The sequence below is a fragment of the Aquarana catesbeiana genome, linkage group LG04 (assembly GCF_042186555.1).
Source record: "Aquarana catesbeiana isolate 2022-GZ linkage group LG04, ASM4218655v1, whole genome shotgun sequence".
Taxonomy (NCBI): domain Eukaryota; kingdom Metazoa; phylum Chordata; class Amphibia; order Anura; family Ranidae; genus Aquarana; species Aquarana catesbeiana.
The window spans coordinates 402807803-402826363 of record NC_133327.1 but is presented as its reverse complement, the minus strand read 5'-3'; the positions used below and the strand labels follow the sequence as shown (position 1 = coordinate 402826363).

General features: G+C 40.4%; 1 protein-coding gene across 6 annotated transcripts in view; it reads left to right on the top strand.

Annotated features, from left to right (window-relative positions):
- The window catches only part of MTCL3 (MTCL family member 3), a 159704-nt gene that overhangs the window by 86945 nt on the left and 54198 nt on the right, over window positions 1-18561 (top strand). For 3 of the 6 annotated variants that reach the window (XM_073627223.1, XM_073627225.1, XM_073627220.1), the window contains one exon: window positions 6708-6828. Coding sequence is in view for 1 of the 6 variants with exons in the window: in XM_073627219.1 (XP_073483320.1) it covers window positions 7662-7907 (246 nt within the window). In the remaining 5 variants the exon portion in view is untranslated. The other 3 variants (XM_073627221.1, XM_073627222.1, XM_073627219.1) reach the window with 3 other exon arrangements.

Genomic DNA, 18561 nt, shown 5'->3' with positions numbered 1-18561 from the left:
TATGCTGGTTAAATTAGTAAGCAATGGGGTTTATTTACTAAAGGCAAATCCACTTTGCACTACAAGTGCACTTGGAATTGCAGCCGTTGTAGATCTGAGGTGGACATGCAAGGAAAATAAAAAACAGCATTTTAGCTTGTACATGATTGGATGATAAAATCGGCAGAGATCCCCCTCATTTCAGATTTTCCTCTCAGATTTACAGCGACTGCACTTGTAGTGCAAGAGTGGATTTGCCTTTAGTAAATCAACCCCAATGAGTACTAATGAAGGTGCTATATATAATTTATATAATCAGAGAATGGTTAAGGTTCTATTCTTTTATTATATAGATTATATATGGCACTTTCATTAGGTCTCATAGTTTACTAATTTAACGAACATAAGGACTTGTTTTAAAAAAAAATAGGACTGTTGGTAGCTAATGAGAATCGAATACGTAATGTGTAAATATGTAACCTGTGTGTATCTGGCTCTGATACTAGCCAGTGCCTCACCAGCCACTGACCTCACCGCATGTCCCTGCAGCTGCCAGCACTAGAACTTGAACACAAACAGCTAAACAAATAATGTATGAGTAGTTCAGCGCTCTGTAGTATCTCTCCTCATACCTGAACTACACATCATGTGCTTTCAAACCAGTGATGTGCAAACTTAAAGTGATTGCAAACCCTCACCCTACAAAAAACCCATTCAGTTTAAAATAGAAATGAAAGGCAAAACATTTGTGTATAGATTAAAAAAAAAAACATTTTAAATACCCCTTTCCCTTTTTTTATAGGTGATCACATTCCCTCTGTTCTCAGCTGCATAAGAGCTAGGGGAGGAGAAACTGCAGTACACTAATCTTCCCAGTGAAAGGCTGTGCAGGGGGGGAATATTAGGACAAGTCTGATCATTGGAGGAGAGTAGGCTGAGTTCCCAGCATAGCTAGAAAAACTGACCACTGTGTTTGCTCCTGCTTAGTGTGGTCAGTTTTTAATGGGAAAGTAGAGGGACTGTCAGGACCACCAGCGATTTCACACAAAGGAAGCAATACAAACCAAACAGGATAATTCTCATACAAGCATATGGTACAGCAGGCACATATCAGGAATATAAAATATTGTGGTAACAAACACTTTAATAATTAAAAAAAAAAACAATCTGTTTAGTGAGATATGCACATATATATCTAATATAGGTCCACTCTGTAAGCCTTCTGGGAAGTTTTCTTTTTTATTACTTGAAACTACTGTTTTCCATATGCACAAACAACTCCATGCGCTCCACTCCCACTGCTCAGTGAAAGTCCCTTTGACCATTCACTCACCTTTTGCCTGTACCTGACTTTTTTTGTTTATTATTATTAAGCTTGACATCACTGGTTTGATGAAGTTCGAGGGATTGATATGTAGATCACGTATGGGGGGGTGGGGTGGGGGGTGGGATGGATAGTCCAACTGCTGCACTACTCCTATATTATGTCATTTGTTTTTAGTACACAAAATGTGTTGCACAATAGTGGTTTACATACACGTGTTTGCAGTCATGTGCATGGGACAGTCAAAGTGCTTTTTTATTTTAATATTTTACATTTTTAACACTTTTTTTTTTTTTTACTTTATTGCATAGCATTAATTAATTAATAGCATTATGTGATAGCATTGGGCAGGTAACATGGAAGTGCTTAACTCTTCCATGTTCACACTCTATAGTAGATGTCAGGGAACAGACAGTGTTTATTGTGGTCTCAGGTCCCCAGGAGGAGTTTGAGAGACTTGCAACCACAGTAGGGGTATTGTGAACCCATGCAAAAACTAAGGGTGCCACTTAAATCATGTAAAAGTGGTTGGGTGGTTCTATAGCCACCCGTTCTCTTTTACCTAAAAGTCCTGAGCCTGCTGAAGAAAATAGAAACAAGATGATGGCTGTTACTGTACCCATGAGCTTGTTTTGACCCTGGGGCATACAGAACGCTCTCAAAGAACTCTAGTGATTAAAATCGAACTAAAGGCAAAACTTTTTATACATTTTTTAAATAGAGTAAGGGAGGGTTGTAACCTCTGTTAGTTTTTTGTGCCATTTCTGTCCCTTTGAGGAGATTTCCTTTCACTTCCTGTCTCACAGCCCTATCACCAGGTCACTTGAACTAGTGCTCCCCTTGGAAGATTTCCCCTCTATTCCTGTTCTGGTGACCACTTGAAATTTAAAGTGTAAGTAAACCCTCCTATCGTTTTCAGCCAAGGAAGCTGCCTTCTTTGCCTTTGTTTAATCTACAAGTACCATAATGCTCCACGTGATCAGTTATGACGCCAGCCATTGGATGGTTTGACAGTTTGGTTGAGAGCACAACCAATGCGAGTGTTACATTTCCGGCACGTAGCAGAAATGAAATTGTTTTATAGATGGGTTTACTTCTGCTTTAAGATTTTCTTTCACTTTCACACTCTGTGATAATGGTCACCAGGACAGATAGAAAATGTAATAGGAAAAGAAAAGGCCACTCCAGGTATGTGATGGAACCAGGTAGGCTGGGGAATGGACTCCTCCCAGGGGTGTTAGCCTCGGCTCGCCAGCCGTGCAATTTGGACAAAAGGAATGGATGGCTGCACACAGAGGTAGTGATGAATCTCTTTATTGTAAAATCCGTAACATGAATAACAAAACAGGACAGGAAAACAGGTACAGGTAGACGCGTTTCTTATTTAATAAGCGCAACGCCGCTGTGTGAAACGCGTCTACCTGTACCTGTTTGCCTGTCCTGTGGTCAGGAATGGATGGTTTGTTCCTTTTATCCAGATAGAAAGGTGATGATGGGGCACTGACAGCAATAAAAACCTGACAGCTGTTCCAATCCCTTTCCACTGTATTTCCACGAAAATTGAAAGAAAAGAAGAATTAAGAAAGACAGTTGTTGTTGTTAACCCACTAAATCAACCATGTAAATAAAAATAAAGAAACGGCATCAACATGATATAAACAAGTGCAAAAATATATAATGTGCAAACATATAAAGTGCAAAAGAGTTCTGAACATATATAACAAAGTCCAAAACAATGCAAAAAAAAAAAAATATGTAATAAAATGTCCAATAAAAAAGTGCAGAAGGTACAGTATGTAACTCCATCACAAAAATAAAATCAAAGAAAAAATGAATAAACTTGTATGTAACATAGTCCCGCAAATAAAGTCCCAATTAATCAATGAAATCCAGTGATGAAAAGTGTTCACAGTGCCAAAAAAATATTCCCATAAAGTGCTCCAGTGCTTGAGTGAAACCAGACATGCAAAGCTGCTTACCAAATATAATAGATCTCAGCACTGGAGATCTAAATACGCACATGAGAAAGGTAACACTCAGATAGCTTGCTCAAAGGTCTATCCATACAGCGTAGATCATCGGCTCAGACTGTCATGTGTAGTAAAACCACTCTGCTCAAAGGGTCATCCACCCAACATGGATCATCAGCATAAGACCAGATTGGATGGTATTCACAGCCACAGCATCAACATATATTAAAAAGGAGAGCATCAACATATATAAAAAAAAGCAGAACATCAACGTATATAAAAAAAGGAGAACATCAACATATATAAAAAAAAGGGGCAGCCTCATGGTGCAGTAAGCTTAAAACATGTTTAAGCACCTCCCTACTGCTTTATAGTGAAATGACGGGTGCAAGGTGTCTCTCTCATTTTGGGACGACATGTGATGTTGTCCCACTCTCACCGTGCTTGCGTGCAGCGCATCGGTCAGTGATGAGCTTGATCCCTGGGACACGGCGCATCACCGATCTCGGTAAAGAGCCCATGAGGGGAAACTCCTCCATTCAACGACAAGGCTCTTTACCCATGTGATCAGCTGTGTCCAATCACAGCTGATCACATGTAAACAAGGCAATGCTAGTTATTGGCATTCTTCTCACACTGACAGCGTGAGAGGAGAGCCAATCAACGGCATTTCCTCACAGGAGAGATCTGCACAGATAATCAGGGCACTGATCATCAGTGCCCAGCAGTGATGCCAATTAGTGCCCAGCAGTGCCTACTCATCAGTGCTGCCAATCAGTGCCCAACAATGCAGCCTATTATTTCCCATAAGTGTGACCTATCAGTGCTGCATATTAGTGCCTCCCCATCGGTGAAGGAGAAAAAATACTTATTTACAACATTTTATAACAGAAGCTAAGAAAAACTTTTTTTTTTTTCAAAGTTTTTAGCAAAAAATAAAAAACCCAGTGGTGATTAATACCACCAAAAGAAAAATCTGTCTGTCTCAAAAAAAAAATGATAAAAATTTTGTTTGGGTACAACATTGCATGACGGTGCAATTGTCATTCAAAGTGTGACAGCGCTGAAAGCTGAAAATTGGCTTGGGTAGAAAGGGGGTAAAGGTGCCCAGTAGCCAAGTAGTTAATAACGGGATAATGCACTTACAGTAGCAGCAGTAAAGTACATAGCGTATAATCAAACTCACCCAAGGAGCCTCCTTCCTTTGAGAAAGCCCTTTTGAGTGAAACATATCAGGTGAAGCCTGACTGAGTGTGGTAACCGCACACGCCTGCCGCAGACGCTTTTGGTTGTGCTTGAATGAGTTGGATTATATGCTGTGTACTTCACTTCTGCTATTCTAAATATATATTTTATTATCATCCATTGCCTTCTATGGAGCTATCTTCCAAAAAATGATTCGATCTTTAAAATAGCCTTATCGGGCATAATACCGGAAAGAAAGTGATGTACTGTATTTGGCATATTACAGATTAACAATATTAGGATCACAATTGGTATGCCAAATGATGAGATATATCGCTCAAAGTATAGCATTCCATCATGGATTCCAAAATATGACACATTAGAATCTTCTACATGTTTCACAGAACAAAGCACGCTTCCTCAGGAAGAAATTTATTATCGTGTGTCTACAATTATAGCGATAAAAAATCTGTCAGCATTATAAGTCATTATGAACGACTAACTGACAGTGTTACTTTTCAATTTAGTTTTAGTCAAAGTCTTTTAACTAAAATGCCATTTTAGTTTTAGTCGTATTTTAGTCATCTGAATTGTTTTAGTTTTAGTCATATTTTAGTCGACTAAAATCTCCAGTACATTTTATTTGACAAAAATCTCCAGTATCATAAACAAATAAAAATATTGCTTTTTTGACAAACAGAAGCACAACTTTAAAATATAAAAAAAAACAAAAAAAAACCTGTAAACTCTATTGACTGTAATGCCATTGCACATATTACCTGAATATAAAAACTTTAACAGTTCTTTGTTAATAACAAAAAGAAGTATCAAGTAACATCTTTGTGTAATAAAACCAAGTTTTGTAAAGAAACAAGAATATTGCTTTTTGACCACTGTTAATTTTGACGCCAAATTTAGATTTAGTTTTAGTCATAGTCTTTTGACTAAAATGCCATTTTAGATTTAGTCTCATTTTAATCATCTAAATTGAAACAGAATTTTATTCGTTTAGTTTTTGTCACTGAAAATATAGGTGATATGGCCGCAGACAGAAGGGTATTCCCCTGTCAATGAAAACATGCAGCTGACGATAACTATGACAAAAATATTGTCATCTATAAAATTAACACTGATAACTGTGAGCCATCCGAAACCATAGAGCAGTGATTAACGAACCCTGGCATCCCAGATGTTTTGGAACTAAATTTCCCATGATGCTCAAGTACACTGCAGAGTGCATGAGCATCATGGGAAATGTAGTTCCAAAACATCTGGGATGCCAAGATTCGCCATCACTGCCATAGAGGGATACCACTGCAGAATACTGAACGCTTCTATGCACATCTAAAAACATGGATTCCATGGAATGGACAGATGCCCTGCTGATCTAATCGGAGCCTGCCCCAAGTGAAAGGGGCCTTACAATCCCCTCCAGAGCAGAGCTCAGACTGGGAAAGGTAAAAGCAGCACAATTTGCCAATTCATTGGGTTGCAGTGCACATTCTGATGGGAGGAGAGAGTATAGTGATAACGAGAGGAGCAGGGGTACAGTTTTCATAGTGTGTAATTTTTCAGCGGAAGGTGTCTTGAACATGTAGTTTAACATGTTGATTTGTCATTTGTAAACTCTGTTTAGTGATTATGTGGATTACATTATATATCGCTGATAACCTTCACAAATGTTATTGTATTACCTTTTCTAACTCCTTATATATATATGTTAATATATATATATATATATATATATATATATATATATATATATATTTTTTTTTTTTTTTAATGCCTAATTGTTTAGTTAACATACTTGGAACAAAGTTCTCCTTGTGGCTGTTTTAACAGCACATTATTTCATTCAGCCATAAAAAACACAAAGCCTGCCTTGTATATCTTCAAACTAAAATTGGCAGCTATCAAGGATTTGATGTGAATTCACCTCCTTTTGTTTTTAGGCTTATGAAATTGTGAGCTCCACTATAAAGGCTAAAACTGTCTTGGACGTGAGGTTGTTTACACGGAATACCAGCAGATCTAAAGTTACAGAACGGGGGGCTGGATATGAAAGCTTTAGAGCTGTCCACTCCCAAGCTGACGTCACGGGGGGGACTCATCTTCCTGGGTCATTTTTATTCTGTCCTAGTTTTGAACATTTGAATGTTGCTATTTTTTTTTCTTCCCCTCCTGCAAACGGTTTTCTCTGCACATTGCAGCTGGAGTAAGTGACTGCCTTGATCTCTGTCTCGTTTTAGTTGGAAGAGCTTCATAGAGATTCTGTACAGCAATCCATACTGATGTCTGCATCCAGCTGCTTATGGTACTGCACTGAAAATTGAAAACATTGAACGGAGTGTTAGGAACCCCACCGGAAAGGTAAGATCTTACAGATATTCTTTTATTTTCTGCAACAAAATAAGAGTGATTTGTCTAGCTGAAATACAGCTTACTTGTGGAGGACCCAGGAGGAGACCTCCACAAACACTTCAGCTGTTCATACGCTCTTTAAGACAGTGATTTATTAACTAGGCAGTATTGACAAGTGCCACTGTTACTAGTATGTCACTAGTTGGTTATCATAGCTCTCCTTTTTTGTCAGTTTTTCTTAACAGCTGACAAGAGGTGTAAGATCATAGATGAATTTAGCAAGCACGTTCTTTATTTAGAAGAAGCAACACATTTTTTTCACCTGTAGAATTTTTTTGTTTATGAGCCTCGGCGTATATGTATATATTTATGGAGAATGTCCTGCCACGATGTCTACTGGTTAAAAATAACAGACATGCTTTTACGTCAGAAGGGGCTTAGATTTAGAAGCTGTATAGAGCTCAGATAGGTTTTCCCTCTTTTCCTGGCTTGTAGGCAATAGGAAGTTGTTGATTAGGAGGTCCACTTTGGCTGGTTGGTAAGAGCTGAGACTAAATGAGGACATTTATTAGCAGAGGCATTCTGGTGACCTTCTAGAAGCATGGAAAATACGGATGAGTCAACATAATACAGGTGCCAAAGACTCGTGATCCAGAAGGAACTTTTTTGCAACAGCTAATGATGGGTGTTTACACCTAAGGAGGCGCAAGGCGACAACAAGGGGGAGGGAATAGGTCCATATCTCATCTGTTGTGTCTGATCAAGCTATGTGGAATGGAGCCGAGAATGTGCCAGGGTTATGTAATTGCCAAAGATACCAGTGCAGGTATGGAACTTGTAATATGTCTGGGATCAGCTGTAGGGTAAGAGACAGATCCAGAAGTCGCAGTCCATTAAGAGGCATCAAGGAGACAGGGTCCACATCTGTCTTGAATGGTTTGTCACATCAAGGGAATAGACCGGACCCCCAGGAACAGAACCTGTGTTACAAGAAGAAATGTGATGAGCTCAGGAGGCGTCACAGGAGGGAGAAAGAAGTGTGGATGAAAGAGAAGGAAGTGTTTTTGAAGGACATTTCAGCATTAAAAGTAAATTTAGTAGTCTAGTACAATATTTTTGATACTGCATATTATAATTTGATTATAGCTAAATCAAAACATGCACAGACATATTTCTTGTTAGAAATGTGCAAGATCTAATAATCACCATGCATCAGTATTTTCCTTTATTTCCCTATTTTCATGATTGTTGGTCAGTCATTTTCCAAACACATCATATGGTTTAATTAGATTATTATAATATCTATCTATCTATCTATCTATCTATCTATCTATCTATCTATCTATCTATCTATCTATCTATCTATCTATCTATCTATCTATCTATCTATCTATCTATCTATCTATATACATATATATTATCCAGCATGCTGATATAGTTAGCTATATTTAGATATAGTTGGATAGTTACAGATTGGGGTGGTTGCCACATTTTTTATATATTTGTGTAATCTGCACTTTGGACCTTCATTGCTTCATTACTAATCATTCACATCTTATATAATATGATCAAAGACGAAGGTACTCTATAAATTGCTTACAAACATTTCAGGAAATTATGAAAGGTTTATGATATTTTTTTAATTCTTGCTTTAATGTATTTATAAAATGCCATTTACAATTGGATATTCTTCCTAGTGCTGCAATCTATATGCCAGAGATCGTCTGATGAACATTTTGGAAGTGGTGGAATATATGCTGTTTTCTCTGAATGCATGACGCCCTGTGCTTTTCATGAACTTGCCATTAATTTTTACCTCCATGCAGTTTACATTAAAGAAATTGTATATTTTCATGTTTGTTTTTAACATGTTCCTAGGAACAAAATGTATGTAGGTTTCCAACTAGGATATATTAACACTATTGTGTTCAGTTTATTGGATGACTTCACGCACATTGATGGTTTAGACAGAGATATTATTGTTTGTGTTCATGAGCAGCCGAAGTAATATAGCACAATGACTGGCTTTGTAATGCAGATGCAGAATTGGTATAGCCATTTACTATTGTTTAGTCCTAGTCGTTAATCACCATTGGTAAACAACAGGATCTCTAATTGGGTGTGAGGTTTGATGAAAAGAGAAATTGCAATAGAATTAAATTAGCAATTTTTTTATTGTTTGCATAAATGATGGTATATATACATTTGACAACTAGGGCTTAAAATGGAATTGCTGATTTTTTAATGTGAAATTAGTATTATGGTGCTAAGTTTTATTTACACAAGCTATAGATGAGAGATACATACATTTACTATACCTATTTTTGTATATCTTATCTTATAGGCATAAATAACCAGGTTCATATAATAATAGTTGTTTAGGTGTACGAGGTGTGTCTATTAAATAACGAGACTGAATAAATAACTCACCTTTTTATGTATTACAAATGTAATGCTTGTCGACCTTCAATATATTCCCCATTTGCACTAATACATTGCTGCAGTCTTGTTTTTCACTGGTCGAAGGCATGGAGAAAATCAATTTCTGTCAGCTGTTTCAACACATCTGCCGTTTTCTTCTTTACACCATCAACTGACTCAAAACGTGTCCCTTTAACCACTTGCCGACCGCCGCACGACTATATACGTCGGCAGAATGGCACGGGCAGGCAAAAGGACGTATATGTACGTCCTTGCCTGCCCGCGGGTGGGGGGTCCGATCGGACCCCCCCCGGTGCCTGCGGCGGTCGGCAAATCTCCCCCGGCGATCGGAGGTGAGGGGGAGGCCATCCATTCGTGGCCCCCCCCTCGCGATCGCTCTCAGCCAATGGGATCATTTCCCTGCCTCTGTATTGTACACAGAGGCAGAGGAAATGATGTCATCTCTCCTCGGCTCGGTATTTTCCGTTCCGGGCCGAGGAGAGAAGACTGCAATGTAAGTGCACCAACACACTACACACAGTAGAACATGCCAGGCACACTAAACACCCCGATCCCCCCCCCCGATCGCCCCCCGATCCCCCCCCAATCACCCCCCCCCCCCCCCCCCCTGTCACAAACTGACACCAAGCAGGTTTTTTATTTATTTTTTTTTTTTTTTCTGATTACTGTATTGGTGTCAGTTTGTGACAGTTACAGTGTCAGGGCAGTGAGTGTTAGGCCCCCTGTAGGTCTAGGGTACCCCCCTAACCCCCCCTAATAAAGTTTTAACCCCTTGATCACCCCCTGTCACCAGTGTCGCTAAGCGATCATTTTTCTGATCGCTGTATTAGTGTCGCTGGTGACGCTAGTTAGGGACGTAAATATTTAGGTTCGCCGTCAGCGTTTTATAGCGACAGGGACCCCCATATACTACCTAATAAATGTTTTAACCCCTTGATTGCCTCCTAGCTAACCCTTTCACCACTGATCACCGTATAACCGTTACGGGTGACACTGGTTAGTTTGTTTATTTTTTATAGTGTCAGGGCACCCGCCGTTTATTACCGAATAAAGATTTAGCCCCCTGATCGCCCGGCGGTGCAATGCGTCGCCCCAGGCAGCGTCAGATTAGCGCCAGTACCGCTAACACCCACGCACACAGCATACGCCTCCCTTAGTGGTATAGTATCTGTACGGATCAATATCTGATCCGATCAGATCTATACTAGCGTCCCCAGCAGTTTAGGGTTCCCAAAAACACAGTGTTAGCGGGATCAGCCCAGATACCTGCTAGCACCTGTATTTTGCCCCTCCGCCCAGCTCGGCCCAGCCCACCCAAGTGCAGTATCGATCAATCACTGTCACTTACAAAACACTAAACGCATAACTGCAGCGTTCGCAGAGTCAGGCCTGATCCCTGCGATTGCTAACAGTTTTTTTGGTAGCATTTTGGTGAACTGGCAAGCACCAGCCCCAGGCAGCGTCAGGTTAGTGCCAGTACCGCTAACACCCACGCACCGTACACCTCCCTTAGTGGTATAGTATCTGAACACATCAATATCTGATCCGATCAGATCTATACTAGCGTCCCCAGCAGTTTAGGGTTCCCAAAAACGCAGTGTTAGCGGGATCAACCCAGATACCTGCTAGCAACTGCGTTTTACCCCTCCGCCCGGCCCAGCCCAGCCCACCCAAGTGCAGTATCGATCGATCACTGTCACTTACAAAACACTAAACGCATAACTGCAGCGTTCGCAGAGTCAGGCCTGATCCCTGCGATCGCTAACAGTTTTTTTTGTAGCGTTTTGGTGAACTGGCAAGCACCAGCCCCAGGCAGCGTCAGGTTAGTGCCAGTAGCGCTAACACCCACGCACGCACCGTACACCTCCCTTAGTAGTATAGTATCTGAACTGATCAATATCTGATCCGATCAGATCTATACTGGCGTCCCCAGCAGTTTAGGGTTCCCAAAAACGCAGTGTTAGCGGGATCAGCCCAGATACCTGCTAGCACCTGCGTTTTGCCCCTCCGCCCGGCCCAGCCCAGCCCACCCAAGTGCAGTATCGATCGATCACTGTCACTTACAAAACACTAAATGCATAACTGCAGCGTTCGCAGAGTCAGGCCTGATCCCTGCGATCGTTAACAGTTTTTTTGGTAGCGTTTTGGTGAACTGGCAAGCGCCAGCGGCCTAGTACACCCCGGTCATAGTCAAACCAGCACTGCAGTAACACTTGGTGACGTGGCGAGTCCCATAAGTGCAGTTCAAGCTGGTGAGGTGGCAAGCACAAATAGTGTCCCGCTGCCACCAAGAAGACAAACACAGGCCCGTCATGCCCATAGTGCCCTTCCTGCTGCATTCGCCAATCCTAATTGGGAACCCACCACTTCTGCAGCGCCCGTACTTCCCCCATTCACATCCCCAACCAAATGCAGTCAGCTGCATGAGAGGCATTTTTATGTCCTCCCGAGTACCCCTACCCAAGGAACCCCCCCAAAAAAGATGTTGTGTCTGCAGCAAGCGCGGATATAGGCGTGACACCCGCTATTATTGTCCCTCCTGTCCTGACAATCCTGGTCTTTGCATTGGTGAATGTTTTGAACGCTACCATTCACTAGTTGAGTATTAGCGTAGGGTACAGCATTGCACAGGACACACTTTCACAGGGTCTCCCAAGATGCCATCGCATTTTGAGAGACCCGAACCTGGAACCGGTTACAGTTATAAAAGTTACAGTTACAAAAAAAGTGTAAAAAAAAAAAAAAAAAAAAAAAAACACAAACAAAAATATAAAATAAAAAATAATAGTTGTCGTTTTATTGTTCTCTCTCTATTCTCTCTCTCTCTATTCTCTCTATTGTTCTGCTCTTTTTTACTGTATTCTATTCTGCAATGTTTTATTGTTATTATGTTTTATCATGTTTGCTTTTCAGGTCTGCAATTTTTTATACTTTACCGTTTACTGTGCTTTATTGTTAACCATATTTTTGTCTTCAGGTACAGCATTCACAACTTTGAGTGGTTATACCAGAATGATGCTTGCAGGTTTAGGTATCATCTTGGTATCATTCTTTTCAGCCAGCGGTCGGCTTTCATGTAGAAGCAATCCTAGCGGCTAATTAGCCTCTAGACTGCTTTTACAAGCAGTGGGAGAGAATGCCCCCCCCCCCCACCGTCTTCCGTGTTTTTCTCTGGCTCTCCTGTCTCAACAGGGAACCTGAGAATGCAGCCGGTGATTCAGCCAGCTGACCATAGAGCTGATCAGAGACCAGAGTGGCTCCAAACATCTCTATGGCCTAAGAAACCGGAAGCTACGAGCATTTTATGACTTAGATTTCGCCGGATGTAAATAGCGCCATTGGGAAATTGGGAAAGCATTTTATCATACCGATCTTGGTGTGGTCAGATGCTTTGAGGGCAGAGGAGAAATCTAGGGTCTAATAGACCCCAATTTTTTCAAAAAAGAGTACCTGTCACTACCTATTGCTATCATAGGGGATATTTACATTCCCTGAGATAACAATAAAAATGATTAAAAAAAAAAAAAATGAAAGGAACAGTTTTAAAATAAGATAAAAAAGCAAAAAAATAATAAAGAAAAAAAAAAAAAAAAAAAAAAAAGCACCCCTGTCCCCCCTGCTCTCGCGCTAAGGCGAACGCAAGCGTCGGTCTGGCGTCAAATGTAAACAGCAATTGCACCATGCATGTGAGGTATCACCGCGACGGTCAGATCGAGGGCAGTAATTTTAGCAGTAGACCTCCTCTGTAAATCTAAAGTGGTAACCTGTAAAGGCTTTTAAAGGCTTTTAAAAATGTATTTATTTTGTTGTCACTGCACGTTTGTGCGCAATTGTAAAGCATGTCATGTTTGGTATCCATGTACTCAGCCTAAGATCATCTTTTTTATTTCATCAAACATTTGGGCAATATAGTGTGTTTTAGTGCATTAAAATGTAAAAAAGTGTGTTTTTTCCCCAAAAAATGCGTTTGAAAAATCGCTGCGCAAATACTGTGTGAAAAAAAAAAATTAAACACCCACCATTTTAATCTGTAGGGCATTTGCTTTAAAAAAATATATAATGTGTGGGGGTTCAAAGTAATTTTGTTGCAAAAAAAAAATAATTTTTTCATGTAATCAAAAAGTGTCAGAAAGGGCTTTGTCTTCAAGTGGTTAGAAGAGTGGGTGATGTGTGACATAAGCTTCTAAATGTTGTGCATAAAATGCCAGGACAGTTCAAACCCCCCCAAATGACCCCATTTTGGAAAGTAGACACCCCAAGCTATTTGCTGAGAGGCATGTCGAGTCCATGGAATATTTTATATTGTGACACAAGTTGCGGGAAAGAGACAAATTATTTTTTTTTTTTTTTTTTTTTTGCACAAAGTTGTCACTAAATTATATATTGCTCAAACATGCCATGGGAATATGTGAAATTACACCCCAAAATACATTCTGTTGCTTCTCCTGAGTACGGGGATACCACATGTGTGAGACTTTTTGGGAGCCTAGCCACGTATGGGACCCCGAAAACCAAGCACCGCCTTCAGGCTTTCTAAGGGCGTAAATTTTTGATTTCACTCTTCACTGCCTATCACAGTCTCGGAGGCCATGGAATGCCCAGGTGGCACAAACCCCCCCCAAATGACCCCATTTTGGAAAGTAGACACCCCAAGCTATTTGCTGAGAGGTATAGTGAGTATTTTGCAGACCTCACTTTTTGTCACAAAGTTTTGAAAATTAAAAAAAGAAAAAAAAAATTTTTTTTTTGTCTTTCTTCATTTTCAAAAACAAATGAGAGCTGCAAAATACTCACCATGCCTCTCAGCAAATAGCTTGGGGTGTCTACTTTCCAAAATGGGGTCATTTGGAGGGGGTTTGTGCCACCTGGGCATTCCATGGCCTCCGAAACTGTGATAGGCAGTGAAGAGTGAAATCAAAAATGTACACCCTTAGAAATCCTGAAGGCGGTGATTGGTTTTCGGGGTCCCGTACGCGGCTAGGCTCCTAAAAAGTCCCACACATGTGGTATCCCCGTACTCAAGAGAAGCAGCAGAATGTATTTTGGGGTGCAATTCCACATATGCCCATGACCTGTGTGAGCAATATATCATTTAGTGACAACTTTGTGCAAAAAAAAAAAAAAAATAAATAAATTGTCACTTTCCCGCAACTTGTGTCAAAATATAAAATATTCCATGGACTCAAAATGCCTCTCAGCAAATAGCTTGGGGTGTCTACTTTCCAAAATGGGGTCATTTGGGGGGGGTTTGTGCCATCTGGGCATTTTATGGCCTTCAAAACTGTGATAGGTAGTGAGGAGTAAAATCAAAAATGTACGCCCTTAGAAATCCTGAAGGCAGTGATTGGTTTTCGGGGCCCCGTATGCGGCTAGGCTCCCAAAAAGTCCCACACATGTGGTATCCCCATACTCAGGAGAAGCAGCTAAATGTATTTTGGGGTGCAATTCCACATATGCCCATGGCCTGTGTGAGCAATATATCATTTAGTGACAACTTTTTGTAATTTTTTTTTTTTTTTTTTTTCATTATTCAATCACTTGGGACAAAAAAAATGAATATTCAATGGGCTCAACATGCCTCTCAGCAATTTCCTTGGGGTGTCTACTTTCCAAAATGGGGTCATTTGTGGGGGTTTTGTACTGCCCTGTCATTTTAGCACCTCAAGAAATGACATAGGCAGTCATAAATTAAAGACTGTGTAAATTCCAGAAAATGTACCCTAGTTTGTAGGCGCTATAACTTTTGCGCAAACCAATAAATATACACTTATTGACATTTTTTTTACCAAAGACATGTGGCCAAATACATTTTGGCCTAAATGTATGACTAAAATTGAGTTTATTGGATTTTTTTTAGAACAAAAAGTAGAAAATATCATTTTTTTTCAAAATTTTCTGTCTTTTTCCGTGTATAGCGCAAAAAATAAAAACGGCAGAGGTGATCAAATACCATCAAAAGAAAGCTCTATTTGTGGGAAGAAAAGGACGCAAATTTCGTTTGGTTACAGCATTGCATGACCGCGCAATTAGCAGTTAAAGCGACGCAGTGCCAAATTGTAAAAAGTGCTCTGGTCAGGAAGGGGGTAAATCCTTCCGGGGCTGAAGTGGTTAAGCACTGATTTAACTTTTGGGAATTTTATTGCAATTTTACTAAAAAATTCAAATTGACACGTTGTTCAACTTTTAAATTTAGCATTTTTTTGGCACACTACAGAAAACACAACCAAACTAAATGGCGACTCACAATCAACTGAATGTCATAGAGTGTTGCTGCTTGTCATGCAGGTTCAAACATGTTCAAGGTCACCACGCATGCAGTTATAACCGGTTCTGACTGCTTTGTTTACTAGATGAGATCACAGTCTCCTTATTTAATAGACACACCTCATATATTATACTGCCAAATATTTTCATATAACAATATAACAGCACAATACCTTAGCTTATATCTACAAAGTCATAGATTCTTGAATACAACCAAGGAAATTATATTAAGTCCCCCACTGAGAGGTCAAGTTATGCTGACAAAGATTTTTAAAAAAGCACAAACTATTCATAAAAATGTATTTGTTTGTCTAGACTTTTCTTATAGAAATGAAGACTTTCTTGCTCGTATGTATTATATGCAAGAGAATGCCACATTTTGGTCTTTAAAATTCTACCAACAGTTTTTTATATCATTGACATAACTATAAAAAGCTTGCCTGAAATAAGTAGCTCATTTTAATTTTAGACAATGTCCTATGGCACCCAAGACAGTGGTGCCTGAGTGCACCAGCTTTCACTGTTTGGCCTGTTCTTGGTACACCCATCTGACCAGTTAATCCTCTGCTCTGCCAATATTGAACATACTGTGCAAGAAGCCATCTATATACCCATCACACATGTTTCTGGAATAGGTTCAAAATGGGTGCTGTAGCAACCACCAGCTGGAGACTGGAACACATAACACAGTGTAGATAATTGCCAGCACACCACGGCTGAGGCCAAACATTTTTTTATTGAAGCATGAGCACATCACAAACAAGAGAGTGCAAAGTTTTGAAGCCGTGCAGGGCCCCTTCCTCACATTCCTGACAAAGGGGTCCTGCGCGGTTCTGAAAAGGTTGCACTCTTTTGTTTGTGATGTGATAATGCTTCAATAAAAAAACATTTGGACTCAACCTGAAAATCCATGGGGTGCTGGCAAATATTTACACTGTGTACTGTGCAAGAACGCTGCACAAGATATTTTCCCCGACTTGTACAGAGAGACTAAAGTAAACAACAGGGTGGACCTTCTCCCCCATATATGGTCCATCATGTTAACGTGGGGCAAAGTTGTTCACTTTAACATCATTACAAAGGACAAGCAGGCACTCTTTACTTCTGGCAGAAAAGAGGTTTAACCACTTCCATACCAGGCACTTTCACCCCTTCCTGCCCAGGGCAATTTTCAGCTTTCAGCGATGTCACACTTTGGTCATACAACACTGTACCCGAACTAAATTTATATCATTTTCTTCCCACAAATAGAGCTTTCTTTTTGTGGTATTTGATCACCTCTGGGTTTTTTTTTTGCTAAAAGTTTTTTAAGTTTCTGTCATAAAATTTAGTTTTCTCCTTCACTGACAGGCACTGATGAGGCGGCACTTATGGGCACTGATGAGGCAGCACTAATGGGCACTGATGATTTGGCACTGATAAGGTGGCACTGATGGGCACTGATGAGGTGGCACTGATATGTAGCATTGATGGGCACCGATAGACGGCACTGATCAGCAGCACTGATGGGCATTGATAGGTGGCACTGATGGGTACTGATAGGTGGCACTGATGGGCACTGACAGGCAGCACTGATATTGGCACTGATAAGGTGGCACTGATGGGCAGTGATAAGGAGACACTGATATGTAGAATTGATGGGCACTGATATGAGGCACTGATGGGCATTGACAGGCGGCACTGATGGGCACTGACAGGCGGCACTGATAGCACTGATTGGCACTGACAGGTGGCACTGATGAACACTAATAGATGGCACTGATGGGCAGTACTGATGATGAGGATCTGACAGGTGTTACTGCTGGGCACTGATTGGCTCTGTGATGGGCACTGATCGGCACTGGTGGGCACTGATTGGCACCGTGGTGGGCGCTAATTGGCACTTTGTCACTGACAGACGGTATTGATGGGGCACTGACTGGCCGCTAATGGGCAGTGATTGGCAGCTAATGGGCACATCTGATCAGGGCTGTGCTGATAATCAATGTGCTGATTATCAGCACAGACCCCCCTCCTCTGACAGGGAGAGCCGCCGAACGGCTCTACCTGTCAGCGCGAATCAAGGAATGCCGTTTACTGGCACTTCCTGGTTCACGCGATGATCAGCTGTGATTGGTTACAGCTGATCATGTGGTAAGAACCCTCTGTCAGAGGCTCCATGCCAAGATCGGAGATGCGGTGTGTCAGACATTTTTCTTTTGGTTGAACTTTTCAGTAGAGACTATGGGGTTTATTTACTAAAGGCAAATCCACTTTGCACTGCAAGTGCCCTTGGAAGTGCAGTCGCTGTAGGAAAATAAAAAAACAGCATTTTTGCTTGTACATGATTGGATGATAAAATCAGCAGAGCTTCCCCTAATTTCACATCTTCTCCTCAGTTCTACAGCAACTGCACTTCCAAGTACACTTGCAGTGCACTTATAGTGCAAAGTGGATTTGCCTTTAGTAAATTAACCCCTTTGACTATACATCTGACAAGTAATGTCTATGTTCATCTTTAAAGAGAAACTACAATTAACTTTGGGTCAAATTATTTTATATATTTTTAAAAGTTTATATGGTACTTTTTTACTTTTTTAACTGTTTTATTTTTTTTACAATGTATATAAAATGTTTTACAGATAAACAATTAAATCAGGTTACACTAATCAGAAAATATTCCCAAGGCACTATGTTTTTCTTTTTTCAAAGAGAGAGCACAGCAGGATCTGTTTACTTTCAGACTGTCTAGGGATTATGCAAGGTATAGCGCATGTTCACAATGCATAGTGAATTTTCACTAAGCAGCGCTGTTGAATGAAGCAGTGTGCAGGCGGGAAAGTCCTACCCTTAAAGTCCTGGGCTGCTGCTTGTGTGAAAGAGCAGTCCTACTCTTCAAGGTGCTGTTAGCACAGTATATTTTAACTATTGCTTCAGCACTCAGTAACTAAAAAAAAACAAACGAGAAGAGTGGCATATTTATTATGGTATATGGAGCCTGACTGCATTACAGCAATAAATACATAGAGTTTAATCAGGCTTTAAATGCATTTTGTT